Raw genomic sequence first — 20415 nt, forward strand, 5'->3', positions numbered from 1 at the left:
CTGTCTCAAAGGAGGAAAGGGAGCAAAAATGAAAACGGAAAAAGAAAAACTAAAATCGAATTTTTTGTTCAATAATACGTGATTGAAATTTGAAAAATAAGCAAATTCTTTTAAACAAAAACATAATTTGTAAATAGCTGTACTCCAACAGATTTCTTCATAATATTGCCCCTTGAATGGCTTTTCACACAGGAGGAGATAATCTGTTACACAATGTATAAATTTCCCTTTTTTAGTATGGCCTGAAGTCCCTACTCAGTGACACTCCTGAACACAGGATCAACTTGAGGCACATGCTCACTTCCCACTGAGTTCAGGAGGAGAAAAGGAGGCAGTTTTCTGCTTTGATTGATTCTGAGCATAATTGTATTTTTTACAAGAACAAAAGGATTCACCCCCTCCCCGCAGTCAAGAGGCAGAAAACTGCAATGAGAGCACAGGCAGAAAACTAGACTGATGGCCGCTGGGTTTGGTGCAGGAAATTTTCTGTATTCAAAATAGAGGAAGTTACAAATCTCCCCCAAGAACAGTCTTGGGTCCACTGCTCTTGAATAAAATTCAGCAAAACAAAGAAATGACGAATTCAACAAGCTGTAAAAGTCTCGTGTTACATTACTGTGAAAACAATCCGCAATGTATGTGACAGTCCATCACTTTCAATGTAGATGTACTGTCAAGTTCCCAGAAAGAGAGAAACAAATTCTCACAGGATTATTTACTCCTTGTGTTTTGAATAATCTGTCCAAGCAATAAGGAGCGTGCATTAGACGTTAGAAACAGTCCTTCTGGAGCAAAATTAACCCACCTGGTTGGGTCTTCTGAGCAGTCGGGTGTGGTCAGACTTGGCTCCTCTGGCTGGGACAGTCCCAGGCTCGGTGACTGTTCCCGTCGGTCACGGAGGCGGCTCAGCTCATTTTAGCGATTGAGGAGCTGCAGTTTTGTCTCGGGGCTTCTCCAGGGAAGGTTGTGAACAGAAACAGGGTTTGTTCCGATCGATAAACGTGGCTCAGCTCGCGGCCTTTGCCCGGGGACAGTGAAAGTAACACTGGAAATTGCCTCAGTCCAACCCCTGTCCCGGGGAAGGGAGAGTCTCCTCTTAAAGACACAGCCCCAGTCCCGCGGGGCCGCCAGTGCGGGGGGGACCGGAACTTTCTGTTAAAATTTAACATAAAGGGGGTTTGTTGTTGCGGGAGAGGGGGTTTGTTTTGGGGTTGTTTTTTTTCCTATTTAGTTGACTAGACGCAGCAAAAGCAGGAAGCAGATTCTCTCTGAAATCAGGCCTGGATTCAGGTAACTGGGTCACCTGAACAGCGGACTCTCAGTCCAGTCCGGATTTCAAAAAGAGAAAAGCTTTTGCTGACTATCATAAACTAAATGGCAACCCCCCCCCCCCACAGCCAAAAACAAAGCCCCTTTTGTTAACATACAGTGACAGTTTCCCACTGACGATCGTGACCTTCCAAAACAGCAAGGTCATCAGAAGTGATTTGCTCTGTGCCGTGCTGGCCCCCGTCTATGAGAGAGACAAGGTGGAGGGTGTTTGATCTTTTACTGGATCAACTTCTGTTGGGGAAAGAGACAAGCTTTCCAGCAACACAGACCTAAAGAAGAGCTCGGTGTAGCTCCAAAGCTCCTCTCTCTCAACAACAGGAGTTGGTCCCCTAAAAGATTTGATCTCCCCCACCTGGTCTGAGTTCAACAAAACTCAAACTTCTGAAAACCAAGAAATACAGAGTTAAGGTAAAAAGAAAAGGAGTACTTGTGGCACCTTAGAGACTAACCAATTTATTTGAGATGCACAAATCCAGGTTTTCTCACCCTCCGCCCCCCCCCCCCACTGCTGGTAATAGCCCATCCAAAGTGACCACTCTCTTCACAATGTGTATGATAATCAAGGTGGGCCATTTCCTGCACAAATCCAGGTTTTCTCACCCCCCCACCCCCCATACACACACAAACTCACTCTCCTGCTGATAATAGCTCATCCAAAGTGACCACTCTCCCTACAATGTGCATGGTAATCAAGGTGGGTCATTTCCAGCACAGATCCAGGCTTTCTCAACCTGCTCCCCCCCCCCACCCGGGAACACACACACACACACACACATAAACTCACTCTCCTGCTGGCAATAGCTCATCCAAACTGGCCACTCTCCAAGTTTAAATCCAAGTTTAACCTGAACGTCAGGGGGGGTGGTAGGAAAAAGCAAGGGGAAATAGGCTACCTTGCATAATGACTTAGCCACTCCCAGTCTCTATTTAAGCCTAAATTAATAGTATCCAATTTGCAAATGAATTCCAATTCAGCAGTTTCTCGCTGGAGTCTGGATTTGAAGTTTTTTTGTTGTAAGATAGCGACCTTCATGTCTGTAGTCGCGTGACCAGAGAGATTGAAGTGTTCTCCGACTGGTTTATGAATGTTATAATTCTTGACATCTGATTTGTGTCCATTTATTCTTTTACGTAGAGACTGTCCAGTTTGACCAATGTACATGGCAGAGGGGCATTGCTGGCACATGATGGCATATATCACATTGGTGGATGTGCAGGTGAACGAGCTTCTGATAGTGTGGCTGATGTGATTAGGCCCTGTGATGGTGTCCCCTGAATAGATATGTGGGCACAGTTGGCAACGGGCTTTGTTGCAAGGATAGGTTCCTGGGCTAGTGGTTCTGTTGTGTGGTATGTGGTTGTTGGTGAGTATTTGCTTCAGGTTGCGGGGCTGTCTGTAGGCAAGGACTGGCCTGTCTCCCAAGATTTGTGAGAGTGTTGGGTCATCCTTCAGGATAGGTTGTAGATCCTTAATAATGCGTTGGAGGGGTTTTAGTTGGGGGCTGAAGGTGACGGCTAGTGGCGTTCTGTTATTTTCTTTGTTAGGCCTGTCCTGTAGTAGGTGACTTCTGGGAACTCTTCTGGCTCTATCAATCTGTTTCTTCACTTCCACAGGTGGGTATTGTAGTTGTAAGAAAGCTTGATAGAGATCTTGTAGGTGTCCCTCTCACATTCCCTTTCCTTCTCCCTTTTCCTTCATTGTCTCTTTTTCTACTCAGCATTTTTCTAGCCCTCACTTGTGATACCTATTTATTTTCCTCTCCCACTCTCCCCTCCTCCCTCCCACAGATCATCCCCCTTGGCTGCTCCATTCTTTCCCCTGATTTTATCCCTTCTCCTCCTGCTGCCCCAATGAGATCTAAGGACACAGATCTGTACAAAACGCTCTCTGCTGCTGCAGAGCTTCCAGCTTCTCCCAAAACCCTGATTGATTAATTCTGTGCCACCCTCACCTCTGCCTGTCCCCAACCCGATTGTTCATTCTACCTCCTGCCCAGCCCCCACATCTGCCTCTCATGGCCCTCTGGCAGCTCCAAGGGGCTCTTCTTCCTCCCCCTCCCGTCCCTGAGGCTGCAGGGAGGGCAGGGAGGAGATTCTAGGGGTCATAGAGATGAGGAGCCAGAGGGTTGGGTAGCCAGAAGTCCTCTACGGTCATAAAGACTAGGGCATGCGAGGATAGAAAGGCTGATTTTGGGGCCCCCAGTGAGATATTCCACCCCCTGTCTCAGGGACATAAGCTGAGCCTTGATCCTCCCACCCCCAACCAGAACCAGGGTCGGATTCTCTCCCCAGGGATGGAGCCTGGTGGGAAAGTGAAGATCGGGGCCCCATCATCAGCATCACTAAATGTCACCTGCCACCGGTCACAGTCCAGACAAACCCGGATCCTGCTGGGGACCTGGCTCAGGGGCAGAGGGGCCTCAGGGGAGGTGAGAGCCCGGAACTGCCCCCCGCACTGCCCCACAGCCCAGATCCCCTGCTCAGGGCTAAGGCTGATCCATCCCTTCCTCCTCACAGACTCTCTGGCCACCCCCACAGCCCAGAGTTCCCCATCCCCCACCTCCACCTCCCAGCAATGTGTCTCCGCGGTGAATCCCTCACAGCCCAGCACACAGGCCCGAGAATCAAATCTCTCAGGGTTGTCGGGCAGATCCTGCCGTGTGTCTCCCCATCTCACACTTTTCCCATCCTCAGACAGGACGAGTTGGGACTGAGCCGTGTCTGGATCCAGCGTCACATTCACTAGGAAAAGAGAGAATCAGAGCGTGAGGGGCAGAGCTCAGCCCTGGGGGAGGCTGGGGCCATTTCTCACACTCCCCAGCAGCCCCATCCTGGCTGGGACAGGCCTGGATCCCAGGGAGCTGCCTCTGACCTGGGCTCCTAAGACTGAGCAGGGATGTCACTGCACTTCCTCAGTCTTTTTCTCTTCAGCTGCCAGCTCCCTCTGCTGGGGCTGCTCCATTCCCAGTGGCAGAGACACAGCCAGGAAGGTGTCAGAAGTTTTTATTGAGGAGGGAACAGAGGAGGCAAGAACCAGCTTTAAACCCCAGAGGGAAGCTCCCTCCCCAATGCAGAGACGGGTCCGTGATGGAGTGAAAGGATCTTTCCCCTCCTGCGCCCACCTCTCCCCAGGGAAGGGACTAAAGACTCTGGCAGCCCCAGCAGATGGTACAACTCAGTGAACATTGGCAGAGCCTCCCCGCACCCCACCTTCAATCTCACTGTGTCCCAGCTCCCCCTGTGCTGGACTTTGCTGTGGGGCCTCCCCACTGCACCCGGCCTGCTCTGAAATGTCACAGCTCGGACAGCAACAGGCCACACGCTACCAGGACTGAACCTGCCCAGAATGTCACTGCTCAGCAGCAATCACAGCACAAAGGTCCAGTAGCCTGGGGGAGGGAGGGGTCAGCACCACTGAAGGGGGTTCATGGTGGAACGAGGCAGAAGCAATGCGTGTGGGGAGAGCAGGGGCAAATTAGGGTTTTGTGAGGCCCTGGGCCAGAGCAAGTGGGGGCTTCTCCCGACCTCTTCTCCCTGAAGTCCGCCATCCCCCCCTGCGCTTCTTCCAGGGAAATGGGGTCAGGGTACAGGGGCTTGCCACACTCCGCCCACCTGGCGCTCCAGGCGGATAGCAGGGCAAGCCCCTGCACCCCCAACTTCACTCCCCGGCTGAAGTGCCAGGTGGGTGGAGTGGGGCAAGCCCTTGAGCTCTGACCCAGGACTGCTGGGCAGGCAGAACAGGTTGGGGCCCAGAGGCGTCCATTTTTCTGGGGCCGCCCAATTGGCTGGGGCCCGTGGGCACAGGCCCTGTTAGCCCAGTGGCTAATCCGCCACTAGGAGGATGTGTGGAACAGGTGGCAGGTGGAAATAAGGAGAGGGTCATGCCAGTGATGTGGAGACTGAAGTGACGTCCTGTTTACCAGAGACAGGAACATACTTGGGCCATGGTGGATAGAGAGAGGAGAAAAGAGACAAGCTCACAGCTCTGATCATAGGAGCTTCCTACATCTTTATAATGGACCCAAGGGAACCCTTCTCTGTGATCAAGGCTTGAGGCTGGAGCAAGGGTCTCACACAGACACAGTCCCTGCTCACCCCATCAGTGTGGGGTCACTGCAGAGCTCCTGGCTTTCTTCAATGGGAAAAAGATGAAGGAAGAAACAGGGAGACACTGGAGATCAGCCATCAGCACAGGAAGATTAAACAAACTGCCCCTGGAGAAGTGGCTGTGGACTGGATCTGTACAATGAGTAGGAGCTGCAGTCTCAGATCTCTGCAGGGTGCAGCGCACATGCTGGCAGTGGAGGGGAAGGAAGAGTAGATGCGATATGATGTCGATTCAGTATAGTGTGGTAGGACATAGGCACAAACCCTGCCTCATGATGCGCAGTGAAATGCCGGGTGCTGGGGAGGTCTGCCCTGAACGATCACATCAACCCCCACATTCGAGGAAAAAAGGGGCACATTGCCTCATGGGAACAGATATTTGGACATTGATAAAATATGATCTTAAATTACCTTCTTCTATAGGTGCCACAGATCTTCTCCACCCTAAAACCAGCCACATAATTAGAGATGAGAGCGGATCTGAACACGTATTGCATGATTCAATATTGTACAAACTAATGACTGATGGAAAAAGAAAGTTCTTCCAGACATATACTAAAATGTAAAGCATCAGAACCTCCATTAGGTTGCATGAGTGTCTCTCTCCCAGGGTGGATCTTCACTGCAGAGTTAGCCCAGGATCTTACTTGTCTGCTTCCCCAAACTGTTACTTGTGCAAGCCCAAAAACTCTGACTCAAGTTTGGTGGTGTTTTACACCCAGGCTAGCTGGCAAGACTTTGGGTACAGGCTATTGCCCAGGGTCCACTTTAATTCAGGTTGGTTACGTCCCACACTTTGCAGTGTGGAGGGAGGTTAATAATCTCAGGGGCTGATAGTTCACCAGAGCCTTCTGACAATTCCTCCTGGGCCATATTTTTTTGGCCACTACCCACTTTATTACTGTATTGCTTACCAATTTGTCAAATTAGCTTTTCGTGTGAAATTCATCCAGTTTAGTCTTTCCCCATATTTTATAAAGTTACATGAAAAAGCAACCACCCACATCCCCCAAAGGAATGACAGTAAAAAAGCAAACAAACAAAAAAGGGTTTCCAAGGGCAACAACTTTAAAAATTAAATTTAAAAGCAAACATCTCCACCACAATTAAACAAACTGCCACACAAAGATAGAATTTTGTTACAAAAACTTTCTTGTCAGAGCAAGGACAATGATACTTACTTATTTCTTTATCTCGTATGGCTAAAAATTAAACAGAAATAAATACATATTTTTGTTCGGCATTTCCCTTTTCTTATTTTTTAGCTTTCTTTATCACCAATATGACAGTGAAGGCTGAAAGACATCAAACTCATCCTCAAAATGTCAGACTAGAGGGCCCAGTGGTCCCTTCTGGTCTTAAACTCTGTGACTCTATGTGACTCTATTATCAGTTTTTCAAAATAGCTTTTGGTGTGAAATCTCTCCAATTTACCATTACCCCATATTTTACAGAATTACAGTAACCCTTCCCAGAATAATCATAAAAAGAAAGGAGAGAAACCAAAAGATGTCATATTGCAACAAAAGTGTAAACGTTAAATTTAAAATTGAACAACTCTACAAGAATGAAACAAGCTCCCACATGAGGATCCAATTTGATACCAAAAATAAATAAATGCTTGTCTGAGGAAGGACAATGACACTTACCAATTTCTATATCTCGTTTGTCTAAAAATTAAACAGAAATACATATATTGTTTGTTAGAAGTGTCCCTTTACTTATATTTTATTTCTCTTTATCATCAATACTAATGTTAAGGCTGAGAGATTGTTTCTATTCAACCTCCTCTTCAGGACAGTAAGGTGAGAGGATCCAGTGGCCCTTTCTGGTTTTAAACTCTGTGACTCTATAATTAATTCCTTCTCAGTTTTTCATTGGTGTGAAATATATCCACTTTAGTCTTTCCCCAGACAGTATAGAGTCACATTACAAAACAACCCGCCATCCTCCCCCAAAAGAATAATAATAATAATAAAATAATAATAATTAATAATAAATCATTCATAATAAAGCAACAAGCAAACAAACAAAAGGTTTCATATTGCAAGAACTTTAAAAGTTACATTTAAAAACGTTCTTGTCAGAGTAAGGACAATGATACTTACTTATTTCTTTATCTCGTAGGTCTAAAAATTAAACAGAAATAAATACATATTTTTGTTCAGCATTTCCCTTTTCTTAGTTTTCAGTTTTCTTTATCACCAGTATGACTGTGAAGGCTGAAAGACATCAAACTCATCCTCAAAATGCCAGACTAGAGGACCCAGTGGTCCCTTCTGGTCTTAAACTCTGTTACTCTATGACTCTATTGATCATCAATTTCTCATATTAACTTTTTGCAAGAAATTTATCCAGTTTAGTCTTTCCCTACATTTTGTTAAGTTACAATACCCCCCACAAAAGAATAATAATAAAAAGCAAGTAAGCAAACAAAAAAAAAGTTTAATATTGCAACAAAATTGTAAAAGTTAAATTTAAAAGCACACAACCCCACCACAATTAAACCAGCTCCCACATGAGGATCCAATTTGGTATTAAAATTTTCTTGTCAGAGAAAGGATAATGACACTTACCAATTTCTGTATCTCTTTTGCCTGAAAAGCAAACCGACAGACACATATTGTTTGTTAGGACTTCCCCTTTTCTTATGTTTTATTTCGCTTTCTCATCAATATGAAAATTAAGCCTGAGAGATATTTTTTTCTATTCAATCTCCGCTGGAGGAGGTCACATTAGAGGAGCCAGTCATTTCTTCTGTTCTTAAACTGTGTGACTCTATGATTCTATGGCTTATCAATTTTTCATATTAGCTTTTGCTGTGAAATTCATTCAGTTTAGTCTTTCCCCACATTGATTAAAGTTACATTACAAAACAAACCCCTGTCTGCCCCCAAAATAATTCTAGTAATAATAAAAAGCAAGCAAACAAACATAAAAGATTTCATATTGCAACAATTTTGAAAGTTCCATTGGAAAACAAACTTCCACATGAGGATCCAAACTGGTACAAAAAGTTTCTTGTCAGAGGAAGGAGAATGACACTTACTTATTTCTTTATCTCGTAGGTCTAAAAATTAAAGAGAAATAATATATACATTTGTTAGGCGTTTCCCTTTTCTTAGGTTTTATTTCTCTTCTTCAGGACGTCAGACAAGAGAGGGACAAGTGGTACCTTCTGGTCTTAAACTCTGTGACTCTATTGTTTATCAGTTTTTCAAATTAAATTTTGGTGTGAAATCTCTCCAATTTAGTGCCTCCTTCCCACATTTTATCACGTTACTGTAACCTCCCTCAACCAAAAAATAATAATAAATAAAAAAACAAACACGCAGACAAACAAAAACAGGTTAAATGTTGCAACTGAATTGTAAATGTTCAATTGAAAATCAAACAACTCCACAACAATTAAACAAACCCCCACATGAGGATCCAATTTCATACAAAAAATTTCTTGTCAGAGGAAGGATAATGACACTTACCAATTTCTATATTTCGTTTGCCTAAAAATGAAGCAGAAATACACAAATTGTTTGTTAGGTGTTTCCCTTTTCTTATGTTTTATTTCTCATTATCATCAATGTGATAAATAAGGCTTAGAAATTTTTTCTATTCCGCTGCCTCTTAAGGAGGTCAGACTAGATGATCTGGTCGTCTCTTCTGCTCATAAACTCTGTGATTCTATTAGAATCATAGAATCCTAGGACTGGAAGTCTAATCCCCTGCACTCGTGGCAGGACTAAATATTATCTAGACCATCCCCGACAGGTGTTTGTCTAACCTGCTCTTAAAAGTCTCCAAAGATGGAGATTCCACATCCTCCTTTATTCCATTTATTACTTACTCTGCCAGCTAGGAAGTTTTTCCTAATGTCTAACCTAAACCTTCCTCATGGCAATTTAAGCCCCTGCTTCTTGTCCTATCCTCAGAGGTTAATGACAACAATTTACTTCCCTCCTCCTTGTAACAACCTTTGATGTACTTGAAAACTGTTATCACGTCCCCCCTCAGCCTTCTCTTCTCCGAACTAAACAAATCCAATTACTCTATTGCTTACCAGTTAATCAAATTAGCTTTTTGTGTGAAACTTACCCAGGTTAGTCATTCCCCACATTTTATAAATTCATATTCCCTCCCCCCATGAGAATAATCATAAAAAACAAGTAAGCAACCAAAAAAAAAACAGGTTTAATAATGCAAAAATAAATAAAAAGGGTAAATTTAAAGCAAACAACGCCACAACAATTAATCAATCTGCCGACGATGGAGTACAGCAGTTTAGAACCATGCCCTTGGGACGACATGGGGCCGCTGCCACTTTCCAGCAGCCAATGGACAGAGTGCTGCGGCTGCAGGGATCCGACACGGCCACCTACACGGACGATATCATCATCTGCAGGGAGAGCTGGGACGAGCGTATGGAGCATGTCCCTGAGGTATCTGGGGCTCTCAAAGAGGCGGGTTTGACGGCCAACCCAACCAAGTGTCAGCTGCCCACCCAAGAAGTCACTTACCTAGGGTAGGATGTCAGGGGAGTGGGGGGCGGGGTGGGGGAGGGGGAGATACGATCTTTGGTACAAAAGTCTTAGTGGGCTGCCCCGTCCCTTTCACAAAGTAGCAAGTCCGGTGGTTTATGGGATTAGCAGGATACTATTGACAGTTCATCCCGAACTTTGCTACCATGGCTGCCCAGTTGACAGACCAGGTTAAGGACACTGCACCCATGTCAGGCATTGGGAGAAGAAGAACACCCTGTTCTCTATCCCAGCAGGAAGCTATTTCCACAGGAGGTAGCCTAATCAGTCATCAAGAAGGAGGCCCTGGAGGTGAAATGAGCCACTGATGCCCTTACTTGTAGGGTTAGCCCTTCCACCTAGTAACTGACTGTGCACCAATCCACTGGCTGCGCTCAGTGACAGGCCATAATCCAGGCATTATTCAGTGGCTTCACTCAATGAAGCCATACAGCTTTCGGGTGGTAAAAGCGTGGACTTCGTTTTCACAGGATGGTGGGGACATGAACTGGCCCCAGGACACCCCAGCCCAGGGTCTGAGAGGGAGGGTGGGCGAGGGAGTATACAAACCCCACATTGCGTCTCACGTGGTGAAAGGACAGTACTGGGCCCAGGTAGCCCCGCACATCCAGCCCTGCAGAGCATGCTTCAATTGGAGAGAGGGCTGGAAAGGGAGCAACCCAGCTCAGACGGGAGAGGCTGGGGAGGAGGACAGACCTGCCCTGAAGGCTCCTGACAAAGGACTGACCGTATACTTAGCCCCATCAGGGCTGATGGTTTCATTGCCTTTTCTTTTTCTTTTCACCTTATTTTGGATTGGAACCGGGGGAGACCAGCAGTTGGTTGGAAGTGACCCAGGGAGGGCAACTCGGAAAACAACTTTGGGGACCAGACACTGTTGAACCTCCTAAGGCCCTGGCTCAGAGCCCAGAAGAGTGGGTGGGCCCAGGCTCCCCTTCCACTGCCCACCTCCCTGCCCTTCTGATTCAAAGAGGGCCAGGACTGCAAGATCTGCCCACTGGGAGGGGGCACTAAGTGTGCTAACCACTAGGTCACATAACCACCGATGACCCTATCACGCTCCTATAGGGGGATCCAATTGTGTACAAAAAATTTCTTCTCAGAAGGAAGAAAATGACACTTACCAATTTCTAGATCTCGTTTCACTAAAACATAAACAGAAATATGTTATAAATTTTTTTATGAGCTTTTCTTGCCTTATGTGTTATTTCTCATTATCATCAATACAAAGTTAAGGCTGGGTGATTATTTTTACTCAACTTCCTTGTTTCTATTGCTTCCCCATCAAAAGGGAAAGTTTATCTAATTTAGACTTACCCCAAATTTTATTAAACTTGTTTAACACACCCTGTCCTGGGGCACAGCCCCATCCCAGTCAGGAAAAGACGAAAACTCCTCTGGGCTCAAGTGGCCTCATTCCTGCAGGGCCAGCTCCATTTGGAGGAAATGATCTCAAAAGAGAGAGGTTGTCACAGGAAGGGGGCCGCAACCAGCAAAAAGGCTGCTGAAACTCAGAGGAGCTGATTTCTGCAACAGAACCACTGTGAGGAAGAGAACGTGTGACCCTCTGCCACTCACAAGGGCCCTTCAGACCAGGTACAAACAGGGATGTGTGCAGAAATTTAAATTTGATCCCTTTTGGAGGGGCACATTCTGTACCCATCCCTGGAGCTCGCTCCCCCCACTGTTCTGGCCAGGGAAGGACTTTGCTCTTTCCCCTATGCCCACCTTGGCAGAGCACTCTTCCCTCCCACACAGGAGCTTGCTCTTTCCCCCACACCAGCAGGAGTTCGCTTTACCTTGCCTCCGCCCTGGCCCTGGCAGTAGGTTACTCTTCCCTGCCTCTGCAGCCCTGGGGTTGTAGAAGCTCTGTGCCCTCGATGATTATTTGGGGCCCCGTGCCTCTGCTTGACCCCCCTCCCCCCATGCATGACCCTGGGTACAAGCTGACTGCAGCAGGAGTGGCTGAAGATAAATCCTGTCATGGGGTTCAGCTGTTCTTAAACTTCTGTCATGAATTCACTTGATCGATGCTACACTCCCTGGTGACTGGACTTGCCATTATTTTCTCAGATGCTCCATCGATATGTGGTCTAAGGCCCAGACAACTAAGCAGCACCCAGACTTATGTCTTCTAGCCTGCCCTGAGAGCAAACAGTCCTTTTACCCCAATGGATAGCAATGTCACATTAGAGGAAACTGAGGCACAAAAAATTCATTAAAATAATGCAGAAAATTCCCATTTCAGCACACCTTCATTGACAAGCCAGATCTCTATAGATTCTTCTCAAAGACTCTGAGACTGAGGCTGGTTTGCATTGAAAACTTACACTCCTCGTACACGTAGCTATGCTGACCTAACCCCCTAATTCAAAGGACTTTTAAGGGGAAAGGGTCTTTGGAAACATCCAAACAGGCCCTGAAATGGTCCAACCTGTTACACATACTAACCCTCCCCCACCCAACAAACACACAGAAATAAAAATAAATCAGAGAAACCAAGAAGCGTATATGCAATTGTGTAACTTGGTCAAAGTCTGTATTTGTGGAAAAAAGGGAAATTGAAACTTACCAACTTCTTCAGTAAGTTTCGCTGAAAAGTACAGAAATAAATGTAAATTAATATCATCTCCTTGCTTCATTAAAAGTGTTTGAAGACGACTTCCTATAGGTACACAATTCATTAGGAAGGAAGTCTGATTGATTTGGAAATCAGGCAGATATTCTTTATGGATGAAGTTCAGCAGGTTAAGGACAGCTGTGCCTGAGTTATGTGACAGTGGGTATGATTTTTTAATTTCCTAACTGAGGAAGAAATGTGTTTCTTTACTGATTTACCACAAGGGCATTTCTACAGGGCCTCTCACTGTAATGTCCGGGTGCACTACACTTTATTAGCAGAAAAGAGATTTGAAGGACAAATATGAGAGGCTAGGCTTTGCAGAACCTTCTCTCAAGTGGGACCAGAGACAGACAGTGGTAATCTCCGGAGAACTAGCAGCAGAGGGAGATGAAGGACCAAGCAGAACACAGATGTATCTGCTATGATCCGATTCTCTGACTCAGTTCTATTGCCCAAGACTCTCCTCTCTCCTATTCTACTCCCCACCCCCTACACACACAGTCCTCTTCCGCTCTCCCCCCCACAGCCCTCCCCACCACCCTCTATCAATAAATTCACATGCATTCTTCTTCTTTATACAGGACAAGGTCAGCAGATCACACCTTCTTTTAATATTAAATTCCTAAATTGCTCTAATTTATTTATTAGAACAAAATCTTTATTTACAGTATATTTCTTCCTCTGATATTTACCTTTCATTTTAAAGAGATAAACAGTGAGGCCAATGAAAGCAAACAAAACCACCAGGATCACACTCAAAGTCGCCATCAAGGGATTCACCCTCGGGAAAAAGAGATCTGAAAAACAAAACACCAGAACTTGTCTTAATTTGGCTGATTACAGTCAGATGTTTTGATTTCATACAAATACATAAATGGTGCCCAGCAGGATTTGTGCAAGACAAGAGTGAAAGAATGGCCATGTGTACACTACACAAAAATGTGTAGATCGCTGGGTTTGCTCTGGCCCCTGCCTAAGGGCCAGAGCATACACACTCCAGGGAGGCCCTGTTCCTGCCTAAGGGCCGGAACCCCTGGACTATTTGGGGTTCAGCCCCATTACACCGGTTGGGATGCTAACATCAGTTTGCTAATTTCCCCTGAGACTAGGCAGCAATCCCAGTGGTATAGTGAGGCGGTGTGGCCTCCCTCCAATCCAGAGTGGGAGGGACGACCACCGCACCACTACACGAGGGTAAAATGAGTCCATTTGTGGATCTTGACCAAAGTGATGTAAGAAGCACAAGTCCAACTGAATGTCATTAGAAACAACATCACATGACGTAGGTGACGTTTCCCACAACAAGCAATGAACAATGAGTTGGTGCAGCAACAAGATCACAAAGAAGCCACATGACAAAACTTACCACATTCAAAAAAATCACTGAGGTGAAGTTAAGGTTGCAGGATCATATTGAGTCAGTGGATTGAGTGAAAATTTCTTCTAAAAAATGCTGGAAGATTTTTGTGTGTGTGCATACATGCGTGCAGGCTAGTATCAGGAAAGTCAGACTTCACATTAAATTTACATGAAATCCCAAACTTTGATTTTCTGAATACTCACAACTAGAGGGAATCAAATTACCTAAACTGTGATCCTGTAAATATACCAGTCTCCTATTTTCTGTGTTTGTACGTGGATTCTGAAATATCCACCACAGATGTTTCCGTTCTTTTCTTCCTATGTTTTGTTTGGTTTCTGGTGGTGGTGAGTTCAGTGTGGGGTTTGGATGGTGACTGACCTGCTATATAAACGGCTGATTCCTTGTCTTGATTGAGAACGGTGTTCCTGATGCAACAGGACAAGTTTTGGTTTGAATGTTCTGTTACAATGAGAGCAGTTTCTGTTTCAAACAGGTTGTTATCGCCACGGGATTTTGTTTCAGAGAGTGATGGTAAACGCTGCCCATTGAAATCTTTCCACAGCACCTCAGGCTCTGGGTACCAGCCAGCTGATCGACAAACCACCCGGATCCCTCCATCCTGGTGACCCTCCACAGAGATGAGAGGAGCAGAGCCCAGACCTAAGGGGAAAACACATAAAGGTGTCAATTCCATGAATTAATTTATAAAGCAGAAGGGATGAGGGACAGTTTGTGGATCCCTTACTCACACTAGAAAGCACTTGTTCACGGGGGTAGTCAGGAGAAGGGATAAATGAATACTGGATAAATGAGGGGATAAATGAATACTCAGTCTTGTCTAAGAGTGGTTAATATGTAGCTCCCCATCACCACCATCACCACTATAGAGTCTCAGCAAATAAGGCTGCATTTGATTTTAACTACACCCCTACATAACAACCAACCCATAAGAAGGCCATAAAAGTCTGGCAGCCCCACCTTAGCCACACATCCTAGAAACCACTGCAGAGCAATTGGAAGGCTTTATGTGTCCAGAAGGCCTTTCCCTCTTAATTAAAGACCCCTTTGGGAGTCAATCAAGACTGGGCAAGAAAGTGCCTTGCCCATCCTGAAAATGTGTTTAATAACACGTTGGGAAAGTTTTCAGCATATTTTCCCAAGTATGAAAGTGGCTGTTTGCTGAAAGTTAGATACACTGTGTTACTGCAAAATATTTCACAAGCAAGGAGTCACAGCTGTTGTGCTAGGAAAGAACAAAGCCTGCAGACCACACACAGTTAAAACTGACACAAGGTACTGACCTGCTACCCGCAGTTCCAATACGGTTTCTTCATAAAAAGTACCATCTTGAACAAAGCAGTGGTATTGTCCTTCATCAGAGGGTCTGATATTGAGAATCCTCAAGGGAACATTTCCATCTGTGAGTCCGGCTTTCAAAAGCTCTGTCCTTCCCTCATACTCTGGCATCTGCCCTTCATACTGATCCTTCCCATCATGGTACAGGTGCACAAAGGATACAAATTCAGGTCGGAACCATCTCACCTCCATGTTTGCAGCGCTCATCCGGGGGGACAGGTGACAGGGGAACACAGCTTCCTGACCCAGGATGGCAGCGACAGGGTCAGGGGGTCCAATCACCGTGAATTTTGCTGGAAAATGCACCGGGACAGCAATAACAACAACAACAACCTTGGTGAGGCAGAGAACTGGGAATGGACATGCTCGGTGTATAGTTGAGACAAGCTATTCAAGTAGCCCCTTTTTCTAAGTGCTCTCAAATTGACACGCTTACTGACATTGGCATGAGATTTGCTGGTCCTCACCAGGAATAAGGGGAGGGTTGGTGGGCCATATCTGGTGTTCTTCCACCAAGGCGCTCCTGAGATCTAGGCCTATTGCTCTAGGCAACTGTTGAACTATTGTGGTTCAATACTTCATATGATCAAGAGACCAATTAACCAAACGTTGCCAAATGTATTGCCTAAGGACAAATCAGTACACTATGAAAAGGAGACATACATATCCTCCTTCTGGAAAGCAATCCTTACCTTGCAGTGTGCTCACCTTACACAGAAATTGTGCTTCAAAAATACACCACCAAAACCACTTATATTTATACCAGGGGTGTTTGCAAGTGAAAAAGCACTTTATCCATCACCCCCTCCAATCCCCCACTTCTTAATCTTGTTCTGTACGTTCCTTATTGCTGTTTCGGACAGAACATTCCAAACCAGGTGGGAGCACACGTACATCCCAGCCACTGCTAGGACATGCCATTCATGTCTCTTGGCTTTGATAGGCTTCTGATGTTCTACCGTGAACACTAACTTAACTTTAGCAAAGTTTGGTGGGATATTTGATGTGGGTGAACAGAATTGTTAGAAGAGCATAATACATTCCGTTAATTGCCCATCACCATATGTAAAGAGAGAATTACTGTGCATATAATACCTAATAATAAGGTGGTGTATACTACACCTAACATATATGTATTAGCTAACAGGCCCAATAAAAAAAGTCACATGACATAGAATATCAGGGTTGGAAGGGACCTCAGGAGGTCATCTAGTCCAACCCCCTGCTCAAAGGGGGACCAATCCCCAATTTTTGCCCCAGGTCCCTAAATGGCCCCCTCATGGATTAAACTCACAACCCTGGGTTTAGCAGCCCAATGCTCAAACCACTGAGCTCCCTCCCCCAAATAGACTCCTAGTGGAATCAAAACGAGCTCCGATATTCCACAGTGGAGAGAGGAGGCGGCGCAATTGTCATGTAGGGCCCTCACCAGGGGCCCACACCATCAGGTATTAATACCTGTCCCCAGCCTCTCTCAGATATTCTAGTTCTTATTACATTTTTGTGCACATGGGGCTCTAACTATGGCTCCAATCTCTGGATATCTCAGATACTCTAAGATAATTTATGTACTTTATGAATTATTCTTGTTATGGTTAAACTCTTCAACAGGTGTCCAGTCAATGCTCTGGGCATCCTTGACAACCTTTTCAAGAGACTCGTGTGAAGAAACAGACCTGAGCCCTATCCCAGGAGCAAATAAAATAACCCCGCAGCAGCAACAGAATGAGAGCAAACAATGGATAATGAAGGTGCTGATCTTGCTGCGTGGTTACATTTACACACCGGGAGTAGTTACATTGACTCTGAGTGGAGCATGTTGTTCAGACACTTCAGGAGCCTAAATAAATTCTCTAAGAAACAGCAGCCACGGGGCGGATTCCTACCTGATCCCATCCTGTGAACAGAACACGTAAGGAAGCAAATGATAAACCCAGGGAGAGGGGAGCTGGCTTGGGAGCTGTGGCAGGATGAGAGAACCTTCATCTGCACTGTAACTTGACCTAGACAACGGGAAGAAGGAGGAAAGAAAACTCATCTTAGTGAACGTAACACTGAGACTAACAGGAAATCATTAAAGTCAAACATTAAAGAGGACACATTAAATAAGAAAGGAATAAATGCATTATTAAGTGAACTTTTTCATATTATGTAGTTAGAACAGCCATTTAAATAAACTGAATATGTGTTTCCTTTATGAGTCTGAATTTGTCCCATCCCTACAAAATCCACATTAAAAAAGTCAGATCGGTGTAGAAGTTGGTAGTAATTCCGTCAATGGAGAAAAAAGTTTTAAGGAATGAGAAACTGTGTGTTTGTCAGGTTTCAGAGAAGCAGCCGTGTTAGTCTGTATTCGCAAAAAGAAAAGGAGGACTTGTGGCACCTTAGAGACTAACAAATTTATTTGAGCATACGCTTTCATGGGCTACAGCTCACTTCATCGGATGCATGTGTGTTTGTGTGTGAGACAGAAAGATTCTTTGTTTTTGTTTGTTTTTTACCCATTTCTTTTCTTTCAACATATCAGAGGCAAAATGATTTAGTCCCATAAACAGAATTATCAAGTATCAGAGATAACAGAGAAAGAGGCTGCCCAAAAAGTTGGATTTGCAAGCATTTGTAACTTACTTTTCAAAACAGAAATCTACAATAAGTTAATTCATAGCCAGACTCCCTTTGAATGCATTGAGAGCAGGATCAGGTCCAGTTTTCCTGAATAAAATATAAAGAGGAAAGACAAAAAATTCTTACAACGAATAGCCACAATAGTCTGGTGTTAAATTCCAATGAAAGGGGAGGAAACAAAATCGCTCAGATAAAATTTGGAATATATAGTTCAAAAGCAAAGTTTATATTCAGAGTCAGATACATTTATCTGGGATTACTGGATCATTTTGCAGCTATTTATTCACCCAAAGACTAAATGTCTCGTAGGAGCTATCAAAGAGCAGCAGAGAGAGTATTCAAGTGACAGAAGCTCACCTACCTGATGACTCCTGGAAATCAGCTTTGGGACCGTTTTGAGCTCTCCCTGGCATCTCTGGGTTTTCTACAATCCTCATCCATTCTCCTCTGGGGGGTTTACATTTTCAGTGATGATTTCAGTGAGGCCAAATTAAGCGAGGAGAAATGACAGAGACAAGGAGCTGGATCCCAGGCTTTGCTTCCAAATATCTGCCAAAACGGTGTCTCTTTTTTGTCAAGACACTGAAGCGAGATGTGTCTCTCTCGATGCCTCCACCACACTAGAAAGCGAAAGTAGGAAAGGGAGGGGCACGCGGGGGGGGGGTTCCGTCCCTTCACCCCCACATTGCCCTTTGGGGTGAAGGATCCTCTCCCGGAGAAGTCCACCCAGGGGTCCCGTCTTGACTCAGATCTACCCAAGGGCCCCAGTTTGGCGGAAGCCCCGTGAGAATTTCGCAGAGACTCGGCTCCCTGCTCCGCGAGACCTGCTACCTGCGGGACCGGATTTCTGACGGCGCTGGGTTCACACGCATCAGGGGCCCCCCGGTCGCTCCACTTCTGCTGCAGCCCAGCGGCCGCAGCGCCGGCTCCGCTCTCCAGCCCCTTCCCCTAGGACCGGCCCCGGGGCTTCTCCTCCGCCCCCCACCCCGCCCACTCGCTCCTGCTCTCCGCTGGCCGGCTGAGGGCTCCTCTCGTCCCCCCGGCCCGTCACTGGCAAGCAGCCTGCGGGGGGCCGGAGAGGAGCCCTCAGCCACTGCCCTGCCGCTCCTCCGGGCTGCCGGTGCCGCTTCGGGCTCCCCCGGGGTCAGGCAGCCCAAAGCCAGGGACTGTCACCCAGCCGCCCGGGGGGAGCGGAGCGGATGGAGTCCCTGCCTGCCGCTCAGCTGGGGGGGTGGGGGGGGCGCTAGGACTAGGGAGAAGGTGGGCGGGGGGGGATCCTGTTTACCCCTCCCCCGCCCTGCTGGCCTGCAGTTTACTCCTGGCACCTCCCTCGCTCCAGGGACCAACCCTAGCTCCCCCCCCCGCTGTGCTTTTGCCCCAGGCCCTGCCCCGCTCCAGTCAGCAGGGATTAATCCTCCCCCCATGCCCTACTGTGCTCGTCTTGCCCCTGGCCCCTGCCTCGCTCCAGCTGGGGACCAATCCTTCCCCCCCCACACATGCCCCCCTGTGCTCTTGCCCCTGGCCCCTGCCTCGCTCCAGCTGGGGACCAATCCTCCCCCCCCCGCACATGCCCCCCTGTGCTCTTGCCCCTGGTCCCTGCCTCGCTCCAGCTGGGGACCAATCCTTCCCCCACATGCCCCCCTGTGCTCTTGCCCCTGGCCCCTGCCTCCCTCCAGCTGGGGACCAATCCTCCCCCCCCCCATTCCCCTCTGTGCTCTTGCCCCTGGCCACTGCCACACTCCAGCTGGGGACCAATCCTTCCCCCCCCACATGCCCCCCGTGCTCTTGCCCCTGGCCCCTGCCTCCCTCCAGCTGTGGACCAATTCTTCCACCCCCCACATGCCCCCCTGGGCTCTTGCCCCTGGTCCCTGCCTCGCTCCAGCTGGGGTCCAATCCTTCCCCCCCCCACATGCCCCCCTGTGCTCTTGCCCCTGGCCCCTGCCTCCCTCCAGCTGGGGACCAATCCTTCCCCCCCCCCACATGCCCCCCTGTGCTCTTGCCCCTGGCCCCTGCCTCCCTCCAGCTGGGGACCAATCCTTCCCCCCCCCCCCCACATGCCCCCCTGTGCTCTTGCCCCTGGCCCCTGCCTCCCTCCAGCTGGGGACCAATCCTTCCCCCCCACACACATGCCTCCCTGTGCTCTTGCCCCTGGCCCCTGCCTCCCTCCAGCTGGGGAGCAATCCTTCCAACCGCACTGTGTCTCGCTGTCAGGGTAGATAACAATCAATGATTTTTAAAAAAAATTAAAAAATTGGATTTTTTCATTTAAATTGGATTTTTTTGAGAAAATGCTTTTTGAGAAAAAAACCTATCTAAAGATGAGATATCTTTGAGCTATAACCTATCATAGAATAGGGATGATAAATTATATTTCTATAGTATGAGACAATATATTCATGTAATGTTTGAGAAAAGTTTTGTAAATGAGTTCTAATAGTTCATGGATTAGGGACCCAATCTTATGGGGTTCCACA

The 20415-nt window shown here is 46.7% G+C and overlaps 1 protein-coding gene across 1 annotated transcript; it reads right to left on the reverse strand.

Moving 5' to 3' along the window:
• Nucleotides 1-1855: 1855 nt before the first annotated feature.
• LOC144274139 (butyrophilin subfamily 1 member A1-like) lies at nucleotides 1856-18850 on the reverse strand. The gene is made up of 11 exons (XM_077832786.1): nucleotides 18303-18850; nucleotides 17945-18028; nucleotides 17203-17319; nucleotides 15262-15609; nucleotides 14339-14620; nucleotides 13290-13394; nucleotides 12547-12567; nucleotides 11099-11119; nucleotides 10524-10617; nucleotides 5851-6056; nucleotides 1856-4074 (listed from the first exon to the last, which is right to left on the reverse strand). Exons 3-11 carry the CDS (start codon nucleotides 17300-17302, stop codon nucleotides 3557-3559), a joined length of 1695 nt encoding a protein of 564 aa, XP_077688912.1. The 5' UTR covers nucleotides 17303-17319; nucleotides 17945-18028; nucleotides 18303-18850; the 3' UTR covers nucleotides 1856-3556.
• Between the last annotated feature and the right edge of the window lie 1565 nt (nucleotides 18851-20415).

Source organism: Eretmochelys imbricata, chromosome 14 (genome assembly GCF_965152235.1).
Source record: "Eretmochelys imbricata isolate rEreImb1 chromosome 14, rEreImb1.hap1, whole genome shotgun sequence".
Classification (NCBI taxonomy): Eukaryota; Metazoa; Chordata; order Testudines; family Cheloniidae; genus Eretmochelys; species Eretmochelys imbricata.